Source organism: Ochotona curzoniae, unplaced genomic scaffold (assembly GCF_017591425.1).
Source record: "Ochotona curzoniae isolate NIBS_2020 unplaced genomic scaffold, NIBS_Ocur_1.0 contig_3622, whole genome shotgun sequence".
Lineage (NCBI taxonomy): Eukaryota > Metazoa > Chordata > Mammalia > Lagomorpha > Ochotonidae > Ochotona > Ochotona curzoniae.
In genome coordinates this window covers 150,030-171,665 of record NW_024465926.1, presented here as the reverse complement: position 1 = coordinate 171,665, position 21,636 = coordinate 150,030, and the positions used below count along the sequence as shown (strand labels likewise).

Sequence of the window (21,636 nt, the reverse complement as noted above, 5' to 3'; positions counted from 1 at the left end):
GGCCGAACCACGATCGCTCGCCAGGGTCTGCTGTCCTCAGCCCAGGTTCCTCAACGTGCAGACCCGACAACTCTCACCCTACCTCAACCCCGTGGCTCGCCGTCTCGGCTGCCTCCACAGAGCTTGTCAACGCTGACCAAGGTCCCCGCGGCAGTGAAGCCCACCCTGTGCACTCGCGCAGCAGCCGGCCCTGCCCGCCGACTTGAAGCTGCAGCTCTGGTACTCGGGGATGACCCCAGCCTGGCCGACGCCGGCCGCACGCCAGGTGAAGCGCCCAGCTCTCGCGAGAGCGCTCCCGGAAGCGCCTGCACCTTCACTGCTGCCAACTGGTAACGGACAGGAAGTTCCGGGCAGCCGCGGCGCGCAGACGCGACACGCCAGCCTTGTGTGCGCAGGCGTGCCGGTGGCCGTCTCCTCCGGCTCTTCCTTCTGGCTCTGCAGACGTCAGCGGCCGTTGGGTCCTATGTCGCGCCGAGCCCTCCGGAGGCTGAGGGGGGAACAGCGCGGCCAGGAGCCCCTCGGGCCGGGAGCCCTGCAGTTTGACCTCGACGATGAGGATGACGCGGAGGAAGAAGGGCCGAGACGGAAACCGGGTGGCCGGCGCCCCGGGCGCGCAGGGAAGGAGGGCGTTCGAGTTAACAACCGGTTCGAGTTGGTGAGCAGCCGGGAGACTGGGGGCGGGGCGAGGCCTGACGTCACGGGGGCGGGGCCGAGCGGACCTGGACTCCGGCTGAGTAGGCGGGGCCGGGATGTGAGCACTACGGCGGACGGGGCGGGGCCCTTCTGGAGGCGGACCTGCGGACTCGGGGGCGCTGGCAGGCTCTTCTGGGCGGGGCTAAGGAAGGGGGCACTAACAGGCTGCTCTGGAGGCGGGACCGGTAACAGGGAATAGGGGCGGGGCTACGGACAGAGGAGGCGGTGACAGACCTTCGGGGCGGGGCTAAGTAGGGGGTTAGTGATGGGCAGTCCGGGCAGGGCTGTGGGCGGGACTCGGGACTTGGACTTGATGTTGTGGAGGTAGACTGCAGAATCGGGCCGGGAGGGAGCTGATGGAGTTGTCATGTCCAGAGGAGGGACTGCAGAAGAGCATGCAGGGCGTCCCGGCTCTGGGTCCTGTGCTACTGAGACAGACACCTGCTTCCTGCTGGTTCTCTCCACAGAATACTGGCACTGAGGGCTCCACTCAGGCATTTCACTGATTGGCAGGTTTCCAGCTACCTGCGTGCCAGGGTAAATATTAGCAGGAAGCCAGAATCCCAGCAGACTGGAATCAGCTGGAGTGCACCGGGTCCTACTCCTCTAGCGGGTTTTATTGTCAGCAGCTGAGACCTGTGCAATCCCTGCGACCTAACCCTACCTCAACCCTGTGGCAGGTGTGCGGTCCATGCGTCCTGTACACTTTCTGTTGAGTGCCTGCCTGCTCATCCCACACCTGTCTGCCCTTGGGAAACTCGACATTTAATCTACACTGTTTTGGGGGTGGGCGTTTTATGCAGTGCCTAAGATGGCTTTGGGAACCCTGGTTTCCCCGAGTGTCTGGGTTCCAGTCCCAGCTCTGCTCCTAATTCTAGCTTCCTGCTGGTGGGCACCCTGGAGGTAGCAGGCTTCAGCACTCTGCCATCCTCATTGCAGTCCTGGAATAACCGGGCCAGCACTGGGCATTGGTGCCATCTGGAGAGTGAATCAGCAGATGGAAGATCTTTCCTTGTGTTTGTGTCACTCTACTTTTCAAGTAAATAAAATCTTTCAAAAAATAAATAAAATGTGCCAAAAAATTGCGCAAGCACAGAGGAATGGCCAGTGTGCCCATATGAATGACGGCCAGGCACGTAAGAAAGCCCTGGTGTCTTCGTAAAGAGGTGGTATGAAGCTGGCACAGGATAGGCTTTTGCTTGCAACACCAGTAACTTCCTCAGATCCCATCCAGCTTCCTGCTGACATGTCTGGAAGGTAGTAGAGAGAGGGGCCTGGGGTCTGCAGGCCCTGCCACTCATCTGGTAGCCTGGGGAGACTCATGGTAAAATCTAGGCTTCGGCCTGGCCCTGGCCTGGCTGTTGCAGCTGCCTGGGGAGTGAACAGAGGGTAGAAGGTATCTGTGTCTCCTCTCTCTTTCGCTCTTTTTTTTCCAATAATCATTTTATTTTTGATAGTATTTACATGCTTGAGAGGCGTGCATGTCCATGTGGACCAGCGATTAGGGTGAGGAGGCTCGAGGTATAGGGGAAAGTGGTTGAGACAGTACTTCTATTTTTTTTTTTTTTTTCATGTATTTGGGGAAAGGAGGAGAAAAGGGGAGAGGGAGAGGGTTACTCCCAGATGCCTAACTGCATCAGTACCTGGGGCCGGGGGACGGCCACCCAGTGTCATCCCAGCGTCCCTCATGTGGAGCAAGTTCTGAGGGTACTGCTGAAATGGTTTTGATAATTCTCCCATGGCTTTGGGCTGTCCTCCACTCCTTTCCCAGGCCACAAGCAGGGAGCTGGATGGGAAGTGGGGCTGCCAGGATAAGAACTGGCACCCATATGGGATTCTGGCACGTTCAAGGCTAGGACTTTAGCTGCTAGGCCACTATGCCAGGCCCTAGTTTTATTTTTGAGCTTTATATTCTGCAACTTTTCCAAAGTGAACATGAAATCACATTTATTTCTGCACCTCATAATCAGTTACATTGATCTGATCTCTACGCTGAACTTCCAAAACTTGGTCCCTAACTTGCGTGCACCTCTTCCCTTCTCCTGAAGCTCCCCCTGCCTGTCCTCTCCCGTGTGTGAGTGTGCGTGTATGTGTGTGTCTGTACTCAGCACTCTGTGTGTGTGTCTATGTGTGTGTGTCTGCCCCACAGTGCTGTGTCTATGTGTGTGTGTCTGCACTCAGCTTCCTGTGTGTCTGTGTGTGTGTTTGCCCCACGTATGCCAAGGGGGGCTGTGACTTCTGTTGTGGTGAGTGAATGTTAGCAGGCCAGGGATCTGTCTTTGTGCTGCCTGCTGCTGTATGTGCACTGAGGGCTGCACAAGAAGACGAGTGCACTGGCTAAATCATGTCTCTTGTCTCTTGGGTCGTACTCCATCCATGGGGTTGATCTTGGGGCTTCTTTGAATTGTCCTTAAAGACAGAGAACATCGAGTTCGCTGGTGCCCCCTGACCGAGGCAGTCTAAACCACTTCAAGTTCCCCTTCTCAGCACTGCTGTTCACACCAGGACTCTGTCAGCTGTGTCCTTGTGACTGTACAACCTGTTTTTTTTTTTTTTTTCAGATCCACATGGAAGACCTGGAGGATGATCCTGTGGTAAATGGGGACAGGTCTGGTTGTGTCCTGGCAGAGCCCATGGCATCAGGGAACAAAGGAAGAATCCAACACAGAAGTGCAGAGACCAAGAAGGACACCGAAGTGACTGAAGCAGTGCCACCAGAGCAGGTAGACAAGTCCCCGTGACACATGCTGGGAGGAGGGCTGGGCGCCCCGTGCATCTGGTTATGTTCACTGCTTCATTGCCAGCATTCTCCTGGGGGCCTGATGACATTTGCATGAGATTCCTGAGACCAGCGGTGCCATCATGGTGCTTTGTCCAGGTGTATCATATTCAGGGTGCCGTGTCTACCCTGACCATTATGTGCAGATATAATGTGTGCAGGGCTCTGTACCCACATGCAGCATGTCCAGGGTGCTGTATCCAGGGTGCTATGCCCAGGTGCAGTGTATCTAGGGTGCTATGCCCAGGTGTTGTAGTGTGTCCCTCTGCCTCTGCATCTTGGCCTGGGAGCAGTGGAGTGTGCATGGTAGGCAGTGCTGCTGCGCCTTGTCATGGAGAAGGTCCCTGAAGACTGTTAATGTATGTGTGTGCTTTAGCTTGCTTGCTTTCTTTCTTTTTCTTGTTCTATTTTTGTAATGTTTATGTATTTGGAAGGCACAGACATAGAGATCTACCATCTGCTGGTGCACTCGCTAATGCCGCGCAGTGGCCAGGACTCTGCCAGGTCAGAACCAGGTGCTGGAATCAGTTTAGTTTTGGGTGATAGGAACTCAGCTGCTTGAGTCATCAGCTGCATGAGATTCCTAGAGCAGCAGGGCCAGAGTCAGCAGCCCAGACACCTGGCGTGGGACATGGGCATTCTAACCACTGGCCAAATGCCAGCCGCAGAGGGAGGGTTTTCTCCTGGACACCAGAAGGGCTCACTGGGTGCCTGCTGGGCCCTGTGGAGGGGTCTTTGTCCCCCAGAACCTCAGGTTGCGAGGACAACGTAGACATGACTGGACAAGTACAGCTGGGGAGTCCCGACCCAGAGAGTCAGGTATGAGAAGGTGGGGTCAGTGTGAAGTGGCGCTGGCACTCATGGAGCTGGAGCTGGCTAGATTCAGGCATGGGATGACCACAGCGGCAGTGTGAAACAGCCTAGAAGGGTGTGAGAGAATGGTCAGCTGTGCCTCTAGGGAAGGCCGTGTCTTGAAGAGGCATCTGGGAATGGATGGGCCATGCTTAGAGGAGGGGCTTGAGCTTACAGCTTCAGCTGCCAGTTTTTGGGGTTTTCCTTCTCTTGCTGTTGATTAAAATGTAGCTGTTTTATTTAGTCTCATGGAAGTGGCAAACTCCGAAAGAAGAAAAAGAAACAGAAGAATAAGAAAACCAGCATGGGAGAACCATTGGTATGTGCATCAGGTGTGGTTTCTCTGCCCTTTGCTTCTTTGCCTGCAGCTCTGTTTGGGCTCTTGGTTGTCTCCCATGAGGAGACTAAGGGGAGGAAGAGAGCTGATTCTGCCTTTGTGTTTCTCCACTTCGTTCCCATGTACCCAGCACTCATTAAGGCAGGTGTCCCAGTGGTGGAGTCCCACCCAGCGGATTGATAGAGTGTGTATTTCCTGTGCTTAGCTGAGTAGGGAGTCCAGGGTGAGGAGTTCTATTTTGTTTTTTAAGATTCGTTTTATTTCTTTTATTTTTTAAAGATCTGTTTATTTTTTAGAAAAGTAGAGTTGGGTCCAGCACAATGGCTCAGTTGACTAATCCTCCACCTCCAAGCTCTGGGATCCCATATGGGCACCTGTCTGTGTCCTAGCTGTTCTTCTTTCTATCCAGCTCCCTGCCTGTGGCCTGGGAAAGCAGTGGAGGACGGCCCAAAGCCTTGGGACCCTGCACCCATGTGGGAGACCTGGAAGAAGCTCTTGGCTCCTTGTTTTGATCACCCATTTGGGAAGTGAACCAGTGAATGCAAGATCTTTTTGTCTCTCTTCCCCTTTGTAAATCTGCCTTTCCAATAAAATAGATTTTTTTTAAAGGCAGTTTCGGAGATATATAGAGAAGGAGAGAGATATAGAGGTCTTCCGTCTACTGGCTCACTCCCCAGATGACCACAACAGCTAAGGCTGGCCAGTACAAGGCCAAGAGCCAAGAGCTTATCCCAGGGGCAGAAATACTTGAGCCATCTTCCATTGCCCTCCCAGGTCATTAAAGAGGTGGCTGGATTGGAAGTGAAGCAGCCAGGACTCCTACCAGTGTCCTGTGGGATGCCAGCATTGTAGTCAAAGGCTTTACCTGCCATGCCACTGATTTTTGTGATTCTCGTCTGAACGTCTTAGGAAACATCTTTCTCCCCTCACTCTTTTTTTTCTTTTTTGCCTAAATGTCTATTATATAATGTTTGAATTTACTTTCCTTTAGGATGTAAGTACAAATTAATAGTTCTTAAAAAATATTTAAGTATTATTTTGATATTTTGAGAAGTCAATGTGGTTTTTGACTTTTAGGAAAATGGGCTAGAAGATATTGATCGCATCCTGGAGAGGATTGAGGACAACAGTGGGTTCAGCCGCCCAGGGCCCCCTCCCCTGAGCGCTAAGAAGCACGTCCTGTATGTGGAACACAGGTGCGGCCTGGGAAGAGAGGCTGAAGTCCAGTACAGCAGATTCATTGCCTGTCATTTCAAAACATTTCTGGCTCTGTTTAAAAGTGGCCATTTGTTGAGCCCAGTGCAATAGCATAGTGGATTTGCCGGGATCCCACATGGGCACTGGATCGTATCCTGGCTGCTCTACTTCTCATCCAGCTCCGTGCTGGTGGGCTGGGAGGAGTGTAGAGGGTGGCTCAAAGCCTTGGGACCCTGTACCTGCGGAGAGACCCGGAGGAGGCCCTAGGCTCTTGGCTTTGGATCAATTCAGGTCCTTCTGTTGGCAGCCACTTGGAGAGTGAACCAGCAGACAGAGAACCTTTCTCTCTGTATCTCCTTCTCTCTGTATATCTACCTTTCTAATAAAACAAATAATTATGAAACCAAAAACTGGCTAGTTGTTGGTAAACATGCAGCAAGGTGAGGACAGGAGGACCTGAGTGCCCCTCTTGATGGGCTTAGGAAAACTGTATAGAAAGGCCTTGTCCTCCTAGTTGATTTCTATCTCTTTTTGTGTTTATTTTTATTGGAAAGGCAGATTTACAGAAAGATCTTCCATCACTGGTTTAGTTCACTCCCCAAGTGGCTACAATGTCTGGAATTGAGCTGACCTAAAATCAGGAGCTTATTTCAGGTCTCCCACGTGGGAGCAGGGTCCCGAGGCTTTGGGGCATCTTCTACTGCTTCCCAGGCCACAAGCATGGAGCTGGAGGGAAATGGAGCAGCCACTGCACATGTGGAGTCCTAGCTTGCCATTGAGCCATCGCACCAGGCCCTATCTCTGGGTCTTGCCACTGAGCCATTGTGTCAGGTGGTATTTCTTATTCTTGCCACTGGCCAGCGTCATTCTGCCACTGCTGGGTTTTCTGGTGGCTCACTGGAATGTCTGGGCTCCCTGGGGAAGAATGTAATGTAATTCTTGGTGTAATTTCTGTTTCTGCAGACACTTGAATCCAGACACAGAGCTGAAGCGATATTTTGGTGCTCGTGCTGTCCTGGGTGAGCAAAGGTAAGAGCTACTCTGAGCTGCCTGGTAGAAGCTGTTTGGTTCCTTGTTGGGCTGTCAGCCAGGCTTGAAGCGTGTTCCTGGTGCTGCAGAGGCCCTGGTGGGAGAGCTGTTGCCAACCTGAAATGCCCAAACAGGGCGTCAGAGTATCTGGGTTATGTCCAGTCCCAGCTCCCTTCTCCACTTCCTGTTGACGGTGGACCGCGTAAGGCTACAATGATGGCTCAAATAGTTGGGTCCCTGTCACCCAGGTCAGGAATCTGACTTGAGTCCCTGCCCGGCCCCTTAGGTTGTGGAAATCAGGACGTGAACCGGTGGGTGAGAACTCTGTGCTGAGATGGATAAAAATAAAAATTCAAAAAAAAAAAAACCAACAGTTAAATCTCCACTTGGGAAATGCCCTCATTCCATGTCTAACTGCCTGGCTTGAGTGCAGCTATGCCAGTTCCCATCCAGCTTCTTCCTGAGTGAACCCTGGGAGGCAGCAGGTGGTCACCAAAGGGGAGACCTGGAAGCAGTTCCAGCTGCCGCTGAGGAAGGGCCCAGCAGGCAGACCATTTCTTTCTGACTGTCCTACAAATAAGAATGGGGGTGGGGTCAGGGTGTAGATGGAAGTACCTCAGTTTCCCTGCTTCTGCAAAGATGTGGCTGTGCATCTCCCACATGTGTCACACTTCTGTCCTTAGCCACGGGGCTCTGGTTTTGCAGTTCTGAGGCGTTAGAATGTTCTACTCCAAGTTATACAGATGTCATCCACTCACAGTGGTCAGGCCATATTCATAGGGACCTGTGTGGCCCACCACAGCTGTGGAACATTTTTTAAAATTGATTAACTAATTAATTAAAGATTTATTTATTTTTATCAGAAAGGCAGATACACAGAGGAAGATCTTCTGTCTCATGGTTCACTCCCCAAGTGGCTATAATAGCTGGAGCTGAGCCGATCTGAAGCCAGGAGCCAGGAGCCTCTTCCAGGTCTCCCACATGGGTACAGGGTCCCAAGGTTTTGGGCCGTCCTTGACTGCTTTCCCAGGTCACAAGCAGTGAGCAGGATGGGAGGTGGGGCTGCCGGGATTAGAACCAGTGTCCATATGGGATCCTGGCACATTCAAGGCTAGGACTTTAGCCACTATGCTACTGTGCTGGGCCCAGCTGTGGAACACTTGTATCCAGTTGTCCATTGGTCTGCATTTTCGGTTTTCTACATGCTGCCAAATTGCCCTCCGGAGGAGTTGTGGGATCATCGGGTATGGGAGGCTTTATCGTCTGTCAGGGTGCTTGCATGTCAAGTCCCACCTCCACTCCCATTCCAAATTCCTGCTGATGTCCCTAGGGTGGCCAGAATGCCTGTGACAGCCAAGAGTGCGCCAGGCTACAGGAGACTGGAACTCCACCCAGATCTTACGTGCAGGTGTTAGTGGGCCAAGTCTTACGCTGCTTTCTTAGTTGTACTAGCAGGGTGCTAGGTGGGAAGTGAAGCAGCTGGGACTTGAACCGTTGCCCATGTGGGGTGCTGGTGCCTGCAAGGTGAAGATTGAGCCATTGAGCCAAGTCATTTATGCTATTCACGTCAGGTTGTTCAGGCTGAAGAAGACATTTCTTTCTGGAATATTAATGAGCAGCACTTAACTTTTTAAGATGTTACATTTGGGGCCTGGCACAGTCGTGTAGCAGCTAGAGTCCTCGCCTTGCACATACTGAGATCCCATATAGGTGTTGGTTCTAAACTCGGCAGCCCCACTTCCCATCCACTTCCCATCTCCCTGCTTGTGGCTTGGGAAGGCAGTCGAGGACGGCCCAAAGCCTTGGGACCCTGTACCCGCGTGGGAGACCTGGCTTCCAATTGGCTCAGCTCTGGCCATTGCGGCCTCTTGGACAGTGAATCAGCAGATGGAAGATCTTCCTCTGTATGTCTGCCTTTCTAATAAAAAGAAATAAATCTTAAAGTAAAACAAAAGATAAGATGTTCCCTTTTTCACCACACCCCTTGCCTCTGCCCTTTTCTTCCTTCATGTAATCCTGTTTCTGCGGGTGAGTTACTGGTGTTGATTAGTTTGTAATGTTGTGTTTATTGTTGATTAGTGATAATTGCATTAATTATTTCAGTACTATTACACTTATTTTTAAACTTTTATTTGTCTGTATGTATTTGAAAAGTGAATGACAGGAAGAAAGAAACAGAAAAATAGGCAAACAGGGATCTTCCATCCCCTGGTTTACTCCCTAGATGGCAACAGCCACAACTGGGCCAGGCTGAAGCTGGGAGCCTGAAACTCAGTCTAGGTCTCCTTCATGGGTGACAGGGACCCAGGGTGCATGTTAGCAGGAGATGGAGGTGGGATTTGAGCCTGAGTACTCTGAGGTACGCCCTCCCCCTGGGGCTCATTTCCTTCAACCCGGAAGAGCTGCCTCCCTCCTGTTGCCCACCCACCCCTCATCCTGCTCCTGTCTCCTTTGAGACTACTCTTGGAAGCATTTCTGCTCTTTCTCCTGGTTCTCTACCCTCCATCACTGAATTGCCCCAGCCTGATATTGGTGCGTCCAGTGGTCAGTTAGCTTCTTCTGTAACAGAACCTGCAAGGCAGAATTCCTGAAGAAAAGCAGGTTCTGGGCCTTCCTTTGGCTGTGTCACTTCCTGGCACAAGCAACTCTCTTTTTTAAAAAGTTGATTTATTTATTTTTACTAGGTAGATTTACAGAGAGGAGAGACAGAAGATCTGGTTCACTCCCCAAATGGCTGCAACAGCCAGAGCTGAGCTGATCTGAAGCGAGGAACCAGGAGCTTCTTCCAAAGAAGCTCCCAAGGCTTTGGCCATCCTTCACTGCTTTCCCAGTCCATCATCAAGGAATTGGATGGGAAGTGGAGCAGCAGGACACAAACTGGCACCCATATGGGATCCTGGCACTCGCAGGGCAAGGATTAACCAATTGAGCTATTTCACGGAGCCCCACAGGCAACTCTTAGCAGGAGCCAGTACATGTGCCTCTCAATGTGTGTCATCTCTTGTGTTCCCCTTCTCATAGAGTCCCCAGGATCAAAGCATGGCATCCACCCTAACAACCATATCCAGACCCTAACCGTGAACCCTAACTCCATATTCTCAGCATCACAGTAGTTGGCTTACAAGGTTTGCTGACACTACGGGTGGCAGCTGAATATGCTGCACCACAACACCAGCCCCAGGCTCACTTTTATGCCCTTTATCTTAGGTGACTACTCCTGCCTTTTGACTGGCATGGTACATGGTGTTCAGTGCCAACCAGCAGTGGTTCATTTCACTGTTTCTCTGTGTTCTGTCCTTGGAACACCAGTCTTCCCCACTTTTCCTTTATCTCCTGCCGAGATCAGGCAACTCCTGTGGTTCTGTGGGCAACGGGAGTAAGCTGCCTTGTTCTCTTCCCAGGCCTCGGCAAAGACAGCGCATGTATCCCAAGTGTACGTGGCTAACAACTCCCAAGAGCACCTGGCCCCGGTACAGCAAGCCAGGTACGCTCTGCCCCAGGGCTAGGCCCTGTGTTTGAGGTCTGTGTGTGCTCACCTGGTGTTCTGTGTGCTAGCCTGGTTCTGTTTGCTCACTTGATCTCGCTCATGTGCTGGTGCCTGGGAATGCCTAAGCTTCTGTCTGTGATAGTGTTGGACTCTGTCCCTGTGGTCACAGTTCACTATGACAATGCAGTAACCCTAATCTTGCCAGCATCAAGTGCCCTTGGAAAGCCTGAAGCAGAGATAGCACTGTGCAGCGGCGATACTTGCTACTCTCCTGTGTCTAGGGTTCAGGAGCTCATGTTGAGGACCCCAGCCTGGTGCTGCTTTTAGCTGAGAAGCCCTGGTGCCGCATGAGCCCTGAAGTTGAGTTCCTGGGAGCTCATTCCCTCTGGGCCTGAGAACTTGGGCCTCAGTGAAGCAGATGGGAGGGAATAGCTGCCAAGGCTAAAAGCCACTGAACGTGCTTGTCAGGATTTTTAGAAGAAACTGGGTCCATTCACCCACAATCAGAATCAGAGAACGGGCTGATGCTACGACTTCTGTGACACTCCCACTCCTACACCTACCCTTTTTGCAGCCACTTTGGGTATTCTTTCAGACCAAACGTGGCCTGGGTATAGGATCTGACCCGGCCAGGTCCAATGACTGCACAGACACTGGGATTTCCCTAGACTAAGGTCAGCATCCTGGGCCATGTCGAATCGACTCAGGTTCTTTGGGGAAATGTGACTTTGAAGAAAACTCTAGCAGTTAGGATGCTGGCTCCTGGTATAGACTCAGCACTGAGCAGTAGACCCTGAATGTGCCGGGAGTGAGCTAGGCCAGAGGGGTGGCAGCCCAGTCCCAGGCTCTGGCCAATCAGCCAGGCTGTGTGGACACCTCCAAATCCTTTCCCAGAGTAACACGGGGCTGGTGACACTGGTGTGCAGTCCCTCCCCAAGCACTGTGCCTCACAGGTCTATCCATGCGGCTGTTGGAATCCAAGAGAGGCATGTCCTTCTTTGCCTTCGAGCACAGCGAGGAGTATCAGCAGACACAGCACAAGTTCCTGCTGGCCGTGGAGTCCATGGAGCCCAATAATATTGTGGTGTGTAACCCTGCTGCTCCTGGCCAGGACGGGGCCAGATCCTGTATCCCTGTGGTGTTCTTGAGCTGTGTAGCCCTTGTGACTAGAGGGAGGTGTGTTTGGGGACTAAGTCACCTGCATTCTGTCCACATGTGGCATACTGATTCCATTTCTTCTCCTTGGGAGCCAGGCATGGGGTGTAGGTGGCCACCCTGAGCCAGTGCACAAGACCCAGGGCCTTCCTGGCAAAAGGAGAGTACTCACTTTCCTTCTTTGTTGGAACATTGCAGAGAGAGTACAGCCCAGACATACAAAGTCCTGAGCTCTACAACAGTGGCACCCATGTTAGGTGGGGGCTGTTGCGACTAGAATTCTGGTGGTGCCTGAGGGAAGGGCAGGCCCTGGATTGGGCACTCTTGTGGCATCTGTGCAGGGAGGCCCCAGCCTGCAGCTTCTCTCCCTTCTGTCTTCCTGTAGGTCCTGCTCCAGACAAGCCCCTATCATGTGGACTCACTCCTGCAGCTCAGCGATGCCTGCCGTTTCCAGGAGGACCAGGAGATGGCTCGCGACCTTGTTGGTACAATGGGACCCACTCGTTCACGTAGGGCAGCCAGCAAATGGGTGGCCTCTTGCACTGACAGATGGCTCACTACATGGGTCACAGTGGGTCTGCCAGGGTAATTTCAAAATGATGAGTTGTGTTGACAGTCTGTGTGCATTAACACCCCTTGTGATTTTAGTGTACACTTTGGCCTCAGCAGCACCCAACAGGAACTCTAGGGTGAATGGCTGGTGAAGACTCCCCTGGGAATACCCACCTCCCATCCACTCCTGGTTCAGTTCCCTGCCCATGCACACCCTGGGAGGGAGCAGCTGACTTGAGTGGTTGGGTCCCTTCTCCCCTGAGGAAGACCGGGATTGAGTTCCTACTTCTGGCTAAGGCCTGGATTAGTCTTGATTATGACAGGCATTTTAGGGGAGTAAACCAGTGAATGGGAGCTCTTTGTCTCTGTACCTTTCAGATAGATACATACATATGTACAAGATAGGTACATGCATACATGCCTGGTGCACTCAACACACAAGATAGGTACATGCATATATTCCATGTAACACACAAGGTAAGTATATACTTTTATGCATTTAACATAAGGTAGATATGTACCTAATGCCTATATACGTTTAACACACACTAAAAGCAAAAATCTGGGGCAGGCATTTAGCCTAGCTGTTGAGAGACCAGTTGGGACTTCTGTGGAAACACCTGGATTGGAGACCTGCCTCCAGCTTCCTGCTCGTGTGTACCCGAGGAGGCGATAGTGGTGACCAACTACTCAGCGCTACACCTGGCTGACGTGTGCTGAGTTCCTAGGTTTGACCTGGCCCATCTCCAGCCTCTGCGGGCATTTGGAGATGAATGAGCGGGTGAGGGCACTCTGCCTCTCAGGAAGGAAGCCCTGAGCTGTGCACTAGTGGCCCCTGCGCCCAGCTGAGAGCACAACCCCTTCTGCCGTCTCTGCACTTGCCTGTGGGGTCAGACAGACCGGGCCTCCCTCCCTGGGATTTTCATGTCTTTACCTCGCAGGCCTACTGCCTCATGCTGAGAAACACTCCACAACACATGTTTTACATGTTCACACAGACACCTGCTGTTGCACGTGTGACCTCACACCTCAAGACACTCAGGCTATCCCTGTCTGTCTCAGCTCTGCTGCTCACACTTGTGCGCCAGGTTTTGCAATGGAGCTTAACATGACTTTCCCTGTTGTAAGCTCATAGGAGGGTTGGCAATGACTGTGCATGGCTATGATGCCTTCCCCTGGTGTTTGTGTGCCCACAGAGAGAGCATTGTACAGCATGGAGTGTGCCTTCCATCCGCTGTTCAGTCTCACAAGTGGGACTTGCCGGCTAGATTACCGCAGACCTGAGAACAGGTGAGCATAGCTCCTCAAGGAGCGTCCAGTCTGCCTGTTTGCTGTGAGCCAGGCAGGGGCCCTGTAGCCGCAGGAGAGGGTGTAGTGACACTGCAGGGCTAGCAGGAGACCCCTAAGGAGGGGCTTAGCTGGAAGCTCGCTGGGAAGGGCTGGGCTCAAGGATAGAATTGGCTCAAGGCACACTTGTCCGTCTTTGCAGAGAGCCTAAAGAGCTCTGTTGTGTCAGACAGCCTATGATTTTTCTTCCCTTGTGTAGACAGCGGGTAGGCTCTGGTGCTTGGCAACCACGTCTTGATCCTTTAATCAGCTAGCAGCTCTGCAGTCACAGTCGTCACCTCTCCCTCAGAGGCTTCTACCCTAAAACCTCACTCATTAGCATCTGTTAAAATTCGATATATGTATGCCATAATTCTGGCACTTGACTCTGTGCCCTTAAATGGTAAATGGTAGACATGGTCTCATGTGTGAAGATATAGTTGCTTGAGTGACTCTGTTGGCAGCAGCAGAGTGCAGGCTGTTGTGCAGATGCATGTGGCACAGGCAGATGCTACGGTCAGCCCCGTGGAGGACCAGAGGGCAGGGGGGTCCTGGGGGTGCTCTTCCTCTGCCTGCACCTTCAAACAGTTGTCCCGGCTGCAGGAGCTTCTACCTGGCCCTCTACAAGCAGATGAGCTTCCTGGAGAAGCGGGGCTGCCCACGCACGGCACTTGAGTACTGCAAGCTCATTCTGAGGTGAGGCCCAGGTTGCCTGTCTTCCTGTTGGGGTGGGAAGCCCTAGATAGTCTGGACCATGACAGCCGCTCCCTCTGCTCACCTTTGTGCTGTGTCTGGAAGCCTGGAGCCAGACGAGGACCCCTTGTGCATGCTGCTGCTTATTGATCACCTGGCCTTGCGAGCCCGAAACTACGAGTACTTGATCCGCCTCTTCCAGGAGTGGGAGGTACGTGTGGCCACTAGCTGTCACTCAATGCTTGATGGACTGGTCTTTTTGAGGCTGGGGCGGAGCCAGGGCCCACCCCAGGTCCCCCTTCACCCTTTGTTTCTGTTGAGTGGAATCTGGTCCCCACCAGCTGTCCCCAGCTGTCCTAGGTTGTCCTCAAGGGCAATCCATCAGCCTCTGTCAGAGCCTTCAAGTGTGCATGTAGGCGTATGTGCGCGTGCACATGTGTACATGTCTGCACACGTGTATGTAAACAAGTGTCCCCACACATGTGTGCATGGCAGTGTAGTCATGTACACAACCCCATGTGCATATATGTATGTGAGTATAGGAGCACATGTGTGCACAGTGCAGACGTAACCTTGTAAGGACAGCAGTGCTAGAGCCATGGCACTTGCAGAAGAGCCAAGAGTTTGCAGTGGTCAGAACAGTACAGTGAGGTGCAGCAGTCAAGTGGGATCCCCTGGCATACACATCCATTCAGGGACAGGAAGGATCACTCCAGATCAGGAGAGGGGGCTGTGTGGTCATGGGAGTATGGGAGTGCTAGACAAGCGTCCATATACTCAGGATCGATGACCTGTGCCTTGTCAGGTTCATGGTATGAAGTACACGGGAGGCAGGCCAAGGGCCCAGAGGTCTGGCCCAAGTGCCAAGTCCAGAGTGTCTCATCAGTAATTTTTGGGTAGATCTTACCTGGGAGCCAGCAGTTGTGCTCTGTTGGTTTAGGATTAGTTTGTCCTGAGCAATTGCTGTCCAGTGCAGCCTCTATAACATTTACACTGATGTCTGCTCTCCTGGGCAGTACCTTGTGGGCTCGAGGGGAATGGCCATGTGAGCACTCCAGTGGGGCCAAGGGATGTGGGAGGGAAGGTGAGGGTCTGTCTTCCTGAGTGGTGCCTTGTTACATGGGATGGCCATGTGAGGACCCCAGTGGAGCCAGAGAATGCAAGCATGGAAGGTGCAGATGTGCGTGGCCTCCCTGTGTCTGTGCTTGGTTTTTGCGTGCTGTGGGAGACAAGTTCAGCCTTCTGAGTTAGATGACATCAGGCATGACTGACAGCAGTGTCACCTGTGAGGAGCTGGATGTTTTGAGAAAGCAACCCCGATGTGGCCACAGTGGGAAATGTGTACTGCTCTCTGACGAGTATCAGGAAAACCTGAGCCACATTGACTGGGTGCACGCATGGAGGAAGGAAGAAGACACACGTGGGAGTGCTGGTGGGAGCAGGGCCTCTTGCTAAATTGCTTCCTTACTGGGATGGCCCTGCTGCTTCCAAGGGGGTCTGAGGCCATCTTCACTGCCACCTACCCTACACTGCAGGACACAAGTGTAGGTAGCCTTTGTGCATGGGCAGCTTAGTGAACCTGGTGACATCACGCCCCTGTCACCTTTGCATTGTTGTCTTTATGACCTCTAGGACCCAAATGTGCTTGTGCATCGCTTGTAGGCTCATCGAAACCTGTCCCAGCTGCCAAATTTTGCCTTCTCTGTCCCGTTGGCGTATTTCCTGCTGAGTCAGCAGACGGAGCTCCTGGAGCACGAGCTCAGCTCCGCCAGGGAGAAGGCTTCCCTCTTGATCCAGCAGGCCCTCATCATGTTCCCTGGAGGTGGGTGTGCGTCTGCCTGGGTGGGGGCTCCTTCCTCCATCTCTGGGAGCCTGCTGTGCACTGAGAACAGGGACGATGCCCACCTTGGGTGAGAGATGTGCGTACAGTATGTTAGGTGGTGTTGGGGCATGAGTGCCCCGGCCTGGCCCAGAGGCAGTGGATGGATACTGGTGCTGTGCTGGGACACAGAGTAGAGGTTGTAATACTCATGGCACACACACATTCATATAGACATGTGTGCACACACATGCTAGGGCAGGGACCATGGTACTCGGGGGGCTATCCACAGTACCACACACACATGCAAGTGTGTGCATGCCAGATCAGGAGCTGTGGTACTTGGTTGTCTGCAGACTCTGCACCCTGAACTGACCCCACACGTGACACACATACGTGTGTGCACACAGGTAAACAGTGAGGCAATCGTGGGCTAGATTGAGCCTCCCCCAAAAGCAGGAATGAAATGACTCTTTAAGATGAGGCTGTCCTGGCCAGTACTGGCCACGTGTGAGTTGATGCTGTTTGCAGGGCCTGTGTGTCCACCCTGAGTCACCACCTATCTGGAGTCCATGTTGCCTCATGGATTCTGGGGGATCCAGCAAGGGGTTGAGGCTGTTTCTAATGTGAGCCGAGCTTGTCCAGTTTGGCTCATTGCTCAGAAAAGCTCCTGTCCTTCATCTGGGGTTAGATTCAATCACCAGGGAACAGAGATGCCACAGGCAGCTTAGCCCAGGACCTGGACAGGCTCTGCTCGTGAGGGTGCAGTGGCAGGGGCCATACCTCACCTGTGTGTATGCTCTGCTGTGTAGGCTGATCTGCATGATTAGGATGTTCAGCCCAGGTGCTGGCTGAGGGGTCCTAGGCAGGTCTGCCCAGAGTTGAAGAGACCCCGTGTGAGGCCTGGTGTGAGAAGACTCCAGCCTTGGGTCAGGGAAGCCCCAGTAGCAGCAACTTAGAAGACATCTATATCTGTGACCAGGATCCAGCTCACATCCCTGTCCCCAGACACCCAGACCACGTCTGTGACCAGGATCCAGCTCACACCCCTGCCCCCTAGACAGGCCTGTGACAGGATCTGCTGGGTCCTTGTCAGCTGCCTGGGGTTGGGAGTCCCTGTGCACATGGATCCCCTGCTCTCCCCACAGTTCTCATGCCCCTGCTGGAGCACTGCAGCGTGCGACCAGATGCCACCGTCTCAAGTCACCACTTCTTTGGACCCAACGCAGAGATCAGGTGATGGAGGCAGGCTGCCCAAGCTCAGAATGGGAACATGGGGGCCCTGGGTGTCCACAGGGTCCCAGGCATGGGGACACGGGCCAGCATGGCCTCCCTTCTATGTGGTCACCTGGCCATTTTGTGTTTGCGCTCTCTGACAAAGGCACACGTCCTGCTCATGGTATGCTCAGTCTGACAGCAGGCATCTCCTGACCTCCCCTGTGCCCACTGGGCAGGGCCCTGTCCAGTCAAGGTCTGCTTATCAGTCCTACCCTCCACAGCCAGCCCCCTGCCCTGAGCCAGCTGGTGAGCCTATACCTCGGGCGGTCACATTTCCTGTGGAAAGAACCCGCCACCATGAGCTGGCTGGAGGAGAATGTCCGTGAGGTTCTGCAGGCCGTGGATGCTGGGGATCCCTCCGTGGAGACTTGTGAGAACAGGTGAGCCCCTCCGTGGCATTGGCATAATGTGGTCCCCAGGCTGGCATCTGACCTATTCTCTTACCCCAGAACCAGGTCCAGCCATGGGGCTTCCACTCCTGTGGTGCTGGAATCCCAGGAAGGGCTGCCACCTGACCTCTCTCTTCCCTTTGCCTCAGGCGGAAACTGCTGTACCAGCGTGCCCCTAGGAACATCCATCGTCATGTGATCCTGTCTGAGATCAAGGGGGCCGTGGCTGCTCTCCCTCCGGTAAGGGAGTGTGCGAGCTGGTCACACACATGTGCCGTCATGCCCGACAGGGTTACTGGGATGCAGATGGCTCCTCCCCATAGCCAAGGTTCGGGTGAAGGACAGTGTGCTTTCCGGAAACCCTGGCTGGCTGTTCTGCACAGTCTCGTGGCTGCTGCAGCAGGCTCTGTGCCATGGCTGTGCCTAGGTGCTGTTCTGGGGCTGGAGGAACCCTGGACACTGTCCTACAGGGCCGGGATGGGAGGGACACAGGCAGACTGGGCTGTCAGTGATTCTGTAATGGGCATTGCCAGGCTGGCCTCTACTGGGGTCTCTTGCCCTGAAAGAAAGGTAGGAGGGGTCCCCCTAAGGCTGCAGGTGGGGCCATGGAGGTTCTGTCACTTGCAGCTGATAACCCCCATAGCGATGCTCTGTGGGACAAGTGATCTCACAGCTACCCTGGCCCTCCACTACCCTAGGTGTGGGAGGCTCTCTGAACACCCAGCCCATTACAGTGTCTCCGTTTTGTTCCATCCCTGAAGGACGTGACCACGCAGTCTGTGATGGGATTTGACCCTCTGCCTCCATTAGACAACATCTCTTCCTACGCCAGGCCTGAGAGGTACCCACCTCCCACCCTACCCTTTCACTTGGGGGCTCCCAGACCCCTGGCTTCTCAGACCCCAGTAGAGGGAATCTCTCCTGAAGAGGGGATGACGTGAGGTGGGACCAAACCTGTTTCTGCACATTCCTGTCCCATTCTGCAGGAGGTGTTGGAAAGGCTATACCCTTATGGGGTGCATGGCGAGGACAGGAAGATAGACATTAACCATTAAGACTATAAATGCAAGATGTATGCTGCAGTGAAAACCTGTGTGTAGGAGAGCTGTGGATCTGTGAGGAGTTGTGGACCCATGAGGAAAAAGGAGGAGGCTGAAGTCCAGTAAGAAGAAGAGGTGGAGGCTGTGGGCCTGTGAGAGGAGAGGAGAGGAGAGGAGAGGAGCGGAGCGGAGAGGAGAGGAGAGGAGCGGAGAGGAGAGGAGAGGAGAGGAGAGGAGAGGAGAGGAGAGGAGAGGAGCGGAGCGGAGAGGAGAGGAGAGGAGAGGAGAGGAGAGGAGAGGAGAGGAGGTGGAGGCTATGGGCCTGTGAGAGGAGAGGAGAGGAGAGGAGAGGAGAGGAGAGGAGAGGAGAGGAGAGAGGAGGTGGAGGCTGTGGGCCTGTGAGAGGAGAGGAGAGGAGAGGAGAGGAGAGGGGAGGGAGAGGGGAGGGAGAGGGGAGGGGAGGGGAGGGAGGGGAGGGAGAGGGGAGGGGAGGGGAGGGGAGGGGAGGGGAGGGAGAGGGGAGGGTGAGGGGAGGGGAGGGGAGGGGAGGGTGAGGGGAGGGGAGGGAGAGGTGGAGGGGAGGGGATGAGGAGGGGAGGTGAGGGGATGGGCAGGGTGAGGGTGAGGGGACGGAGGATGGGCATGCGGGAGAGTGGAGGGTCTTGACTTGGTGGCAGGAGGGTGCTGTGGAGGCTGTGGGCCTGTTTGCATGCGTACTGGAAAATAGTTCCTGGTTTAAGGAATCGCTGGGGAAAATCCTCCTGCTACCCACACTTTGCCCCAGTGAGGGGTTGACTGTGGGCCCTTCCAGGGTCTAGCAGAGGGAGGCTGCAGTCCCACCTATCGCCAATAGAGGGCTGCACGTGCCGGTGGCTATAGGCTGCTGAATCTTCCAGTGCCAAAGGACAGTAAACTTGCAGCTTCCCTTGTTTCTGCTTTTGTGTTAAAGATTTATTTGTTTGTTTATTTGTTTATTTAAAAGTGCTACATGGAGAAAAGGAGAGAAAAAGAGACCTTCAATCCACGAGTTCACTTCTCCGCTGGCCACAGTGGCCAGGTCTGGTCTAGGCTGAAGTTAGGAACTTTTTCCAGGTCTGCCATGTGGGTGCAGGGGCCCAAGCACTTGGACCCTCTTTTGCTGCTTTCTTAGGCACCCACCTATGGGATGCCAGCACTTCAGGTAGGGATTAGCCTTATACCCACTTCCCAATCCTCCCTTGCAATTTTTCTTAGAAGCAAGGCACCTGGCCCAGCGCGGTGGCCTAGTGGCTAAAGTGCTCATCTTGCACGCACTGGGATCCCATATGGGCACCAGTTCTAATCCTAGCGGCCCCACTTCCCATCCAGCTCCCTGCTTGTGGCCTGGGAGAGCAATAGAGGACAGCCCAAAGCCTTGGGACCCTGCACCTGTGTGGGAGACCTGGAAGAAGCTCCTTGCTCCTGGCCTTGGATTGGCTCAGCTACAGCCATTGAGGTCACTTTGGGAGTGAACCATCAGACAGAAGATCTTCCTCTTTGTCTCTACTCTCTGTATATATGACTTTGCAAGAAAAATAAATAAATATTAACAACAACAACAACAAAAAGCAGCAGCAAGGTACCTGTGCAGAGGCAGTTGGCCATCTGCACTGTTGTAGCCTCCTCTTAGGGTGTGAACTTATCTTCCTGGTTGCCTGGACTGCCCATAGCTCCTGTTTGCCCATCCCCAGCTGATGGGACCCACTGCCCACCCAGGGCCTCCCTGCTGCCTGAGGCTGCTTCTTATCCCTGCCAGATGGGGCCAGTTGGCACAGCTCATCAGGCCATCTGGGGCAGGGCTGGAAACCACAGGTGTTTGCTGAGTTTAGTTTTCTGACCTGCCTTGCCCTTTTCTTTCAGACTAAGTCCCGTCAGCCATGGAAACACAATCGCCCTCTTCTTTAGGTCTCTGCTGCCAAATTACACCATGGAGGTACGTGGGTGGTCTTGGCCTCTCGTTGCTGGGTTAGCAGTAAAATGTATTTGGGAGTGAGTGCCTGGAGCCACACACGGGGCAGGGGCAGACCCTGTGTCCAATCTGCCCCGCCGTCTGCTGTGCTCCTGTGCACCTGCAGCTGGCACCCTGGGTCTGGCAAGGCTCATGTGTGTGAGTTGGTTTCTGAGAAATTTTCCTCTTATTAGTTCCCTGGGGAGGGGCTGTGGGCCATCTTGGGTTTCATGGCACAGCTCCCCAGAGAGACAGCCCTCTGCCCAGGTGTGTCTCATTGTCACAGGGGGAGAGGCCAGAGGAAGGAGTCGCCGGGGGTCTGAACCACAACCAGGGCTTGAACAGGTTGATGCTAGCTGTGCGGGACATGATGGCCAACTTCCACTTCAACGACCAGGAGGCACCGCAAGAAGACGACCCCGAGGGCGAGGGGGAGTGGGACTGAGCTGTCTGCACGAGCAGCATCCCACATTGTACAATTATGTTCCTGATTTGTGTTCTGGTCGGAATTGGCCAGTCCCTTGAAGTAGAAAAGCTGGATGTATCACCGGCCTGCGTGTTCTGTTCCCATGAGATCCAGGATCTGCGTCCACTCAGCCACCTCCCACTACGCTCTTTGTGTGAGCAGGTGGGGTATGGCAGAGGGGAAGGCTGTGTGTGAGGCATAGCTGGGGCTGGGGAAGGCCATGCGTGAGGTGGAGATTGGAAAGGTTGTGTGGGGTGGGGATGCGGAAGGCTGTGCGTGAGGTGGGGATGGGGAAGACGGTGTGTGAGGTGGGGATGGGGAAGGCCGTGCGTGAGGTGGGGATGGGGAAGGCCGTGCGTGAGGTGGGGATGGGGAAGGCCGTGTGTGAGGTGGGGATGGGGAAGGCGGTGTGTGAGGTGGGGATGGGGAAGACGGTGCGTGAGGTGGGGATGGGGAAGGCGGTGTGTGAGGTGGGGATGGGGAAGGCGGTGTGTGAGGTGGGGATGGGGAAGACGGTGTGTGAGGTGGGGATGGGGAAGGCCGTGTGTGAGGTGGGGATGGGGAAGGCGGTGTGTGAG

General features: G+C 53.9%; 1 protein-coding gene across 5 annotated transcripts; it reads left to right on the top strand.

The window, feature by feature from the left end:
- The first annotated feature begins 406 nt into the window (after positions 1 to 406).
- TCF25 (transcription factor 25) lies at positions 407 to 21,136 on the top strand. 5 transcript variants are annotated; one of them, XM_040982196.1, is made up of 19 exons: positions 407 to 655; positions 3,255 to 3,416; positions 4,202 to 4,291; positions 4,569 to 4,643; positions 5,739 to 5,857; positions 6,822 to 6,887; positions 10,289 to 10,371; positions 11,328 to 11,458; positions 11,915 to 12,014; positions 13,278 to 13,371; positions 14,011 to 14,103; positions 14,206 to 14,311; positions 15,763 to 15,922; positions 17,068 to 17,155; positions 17,419 to 17,577; positions 17,736 to 17,826; positions 18,348 to 18,427; positions 20,505 to 20,577; positions 20,860 to 21,136. In XM_040982196.1, exons 1-19 carry the CDS (start codon positions 464 to 466, stop codon positions 21,115 to 21,117), a joined length of 2,220 nt encoding a protein of 739 aa, XP_040838130.1. In that variant the 5' UTR covers positions 407 to 463; the 3' UTR covers positions 21,118 to 21,136. The 5 variants fall into 5 exon arrangements, with proteins under 5 accessions (XP_040838130.1, XP_040838131.1, XP_040838132.1 ...); XM_040982198.1 differs by having other exon boundaries at positions 408 to 655; positions 20,879 to 21,136; XM_040982197.1 differs by lacking the exon at positions 4,202 to 4,291.
- The last annotated feature ends 500 nt before the right edge of the window (positions 21,137 to 21,636 follow it).

What these genes read in the sequence shown, in the direction of transcription:
- TCF25 (XM_040982196.1), top strand. Translation starts at nt 464, where the DNA reads ATGTCGCGCCGAGCCCTCCGGAGGCTGAGGGGGGAACAGCGCGGCCAG. An exon ending in AAGCAGTGCCACCAGAGCAG is followed by an intron (nt 3,417 to 4,201) that starts GTAGACAAGTCC and finishes GGCCCTGTGGAG; the next exon opens with GGGTCTTTGTCCCCCAGAAC. An exon ending in CCGTGGCTGCTCTCCCTCCG is followed by an intron (nt 17,827 to 18,347) that starts GTAAGGGAGTGT and finishes CCATCCCTGAAG; the next exon opens with GACGTGACCACGCAGTCTGT.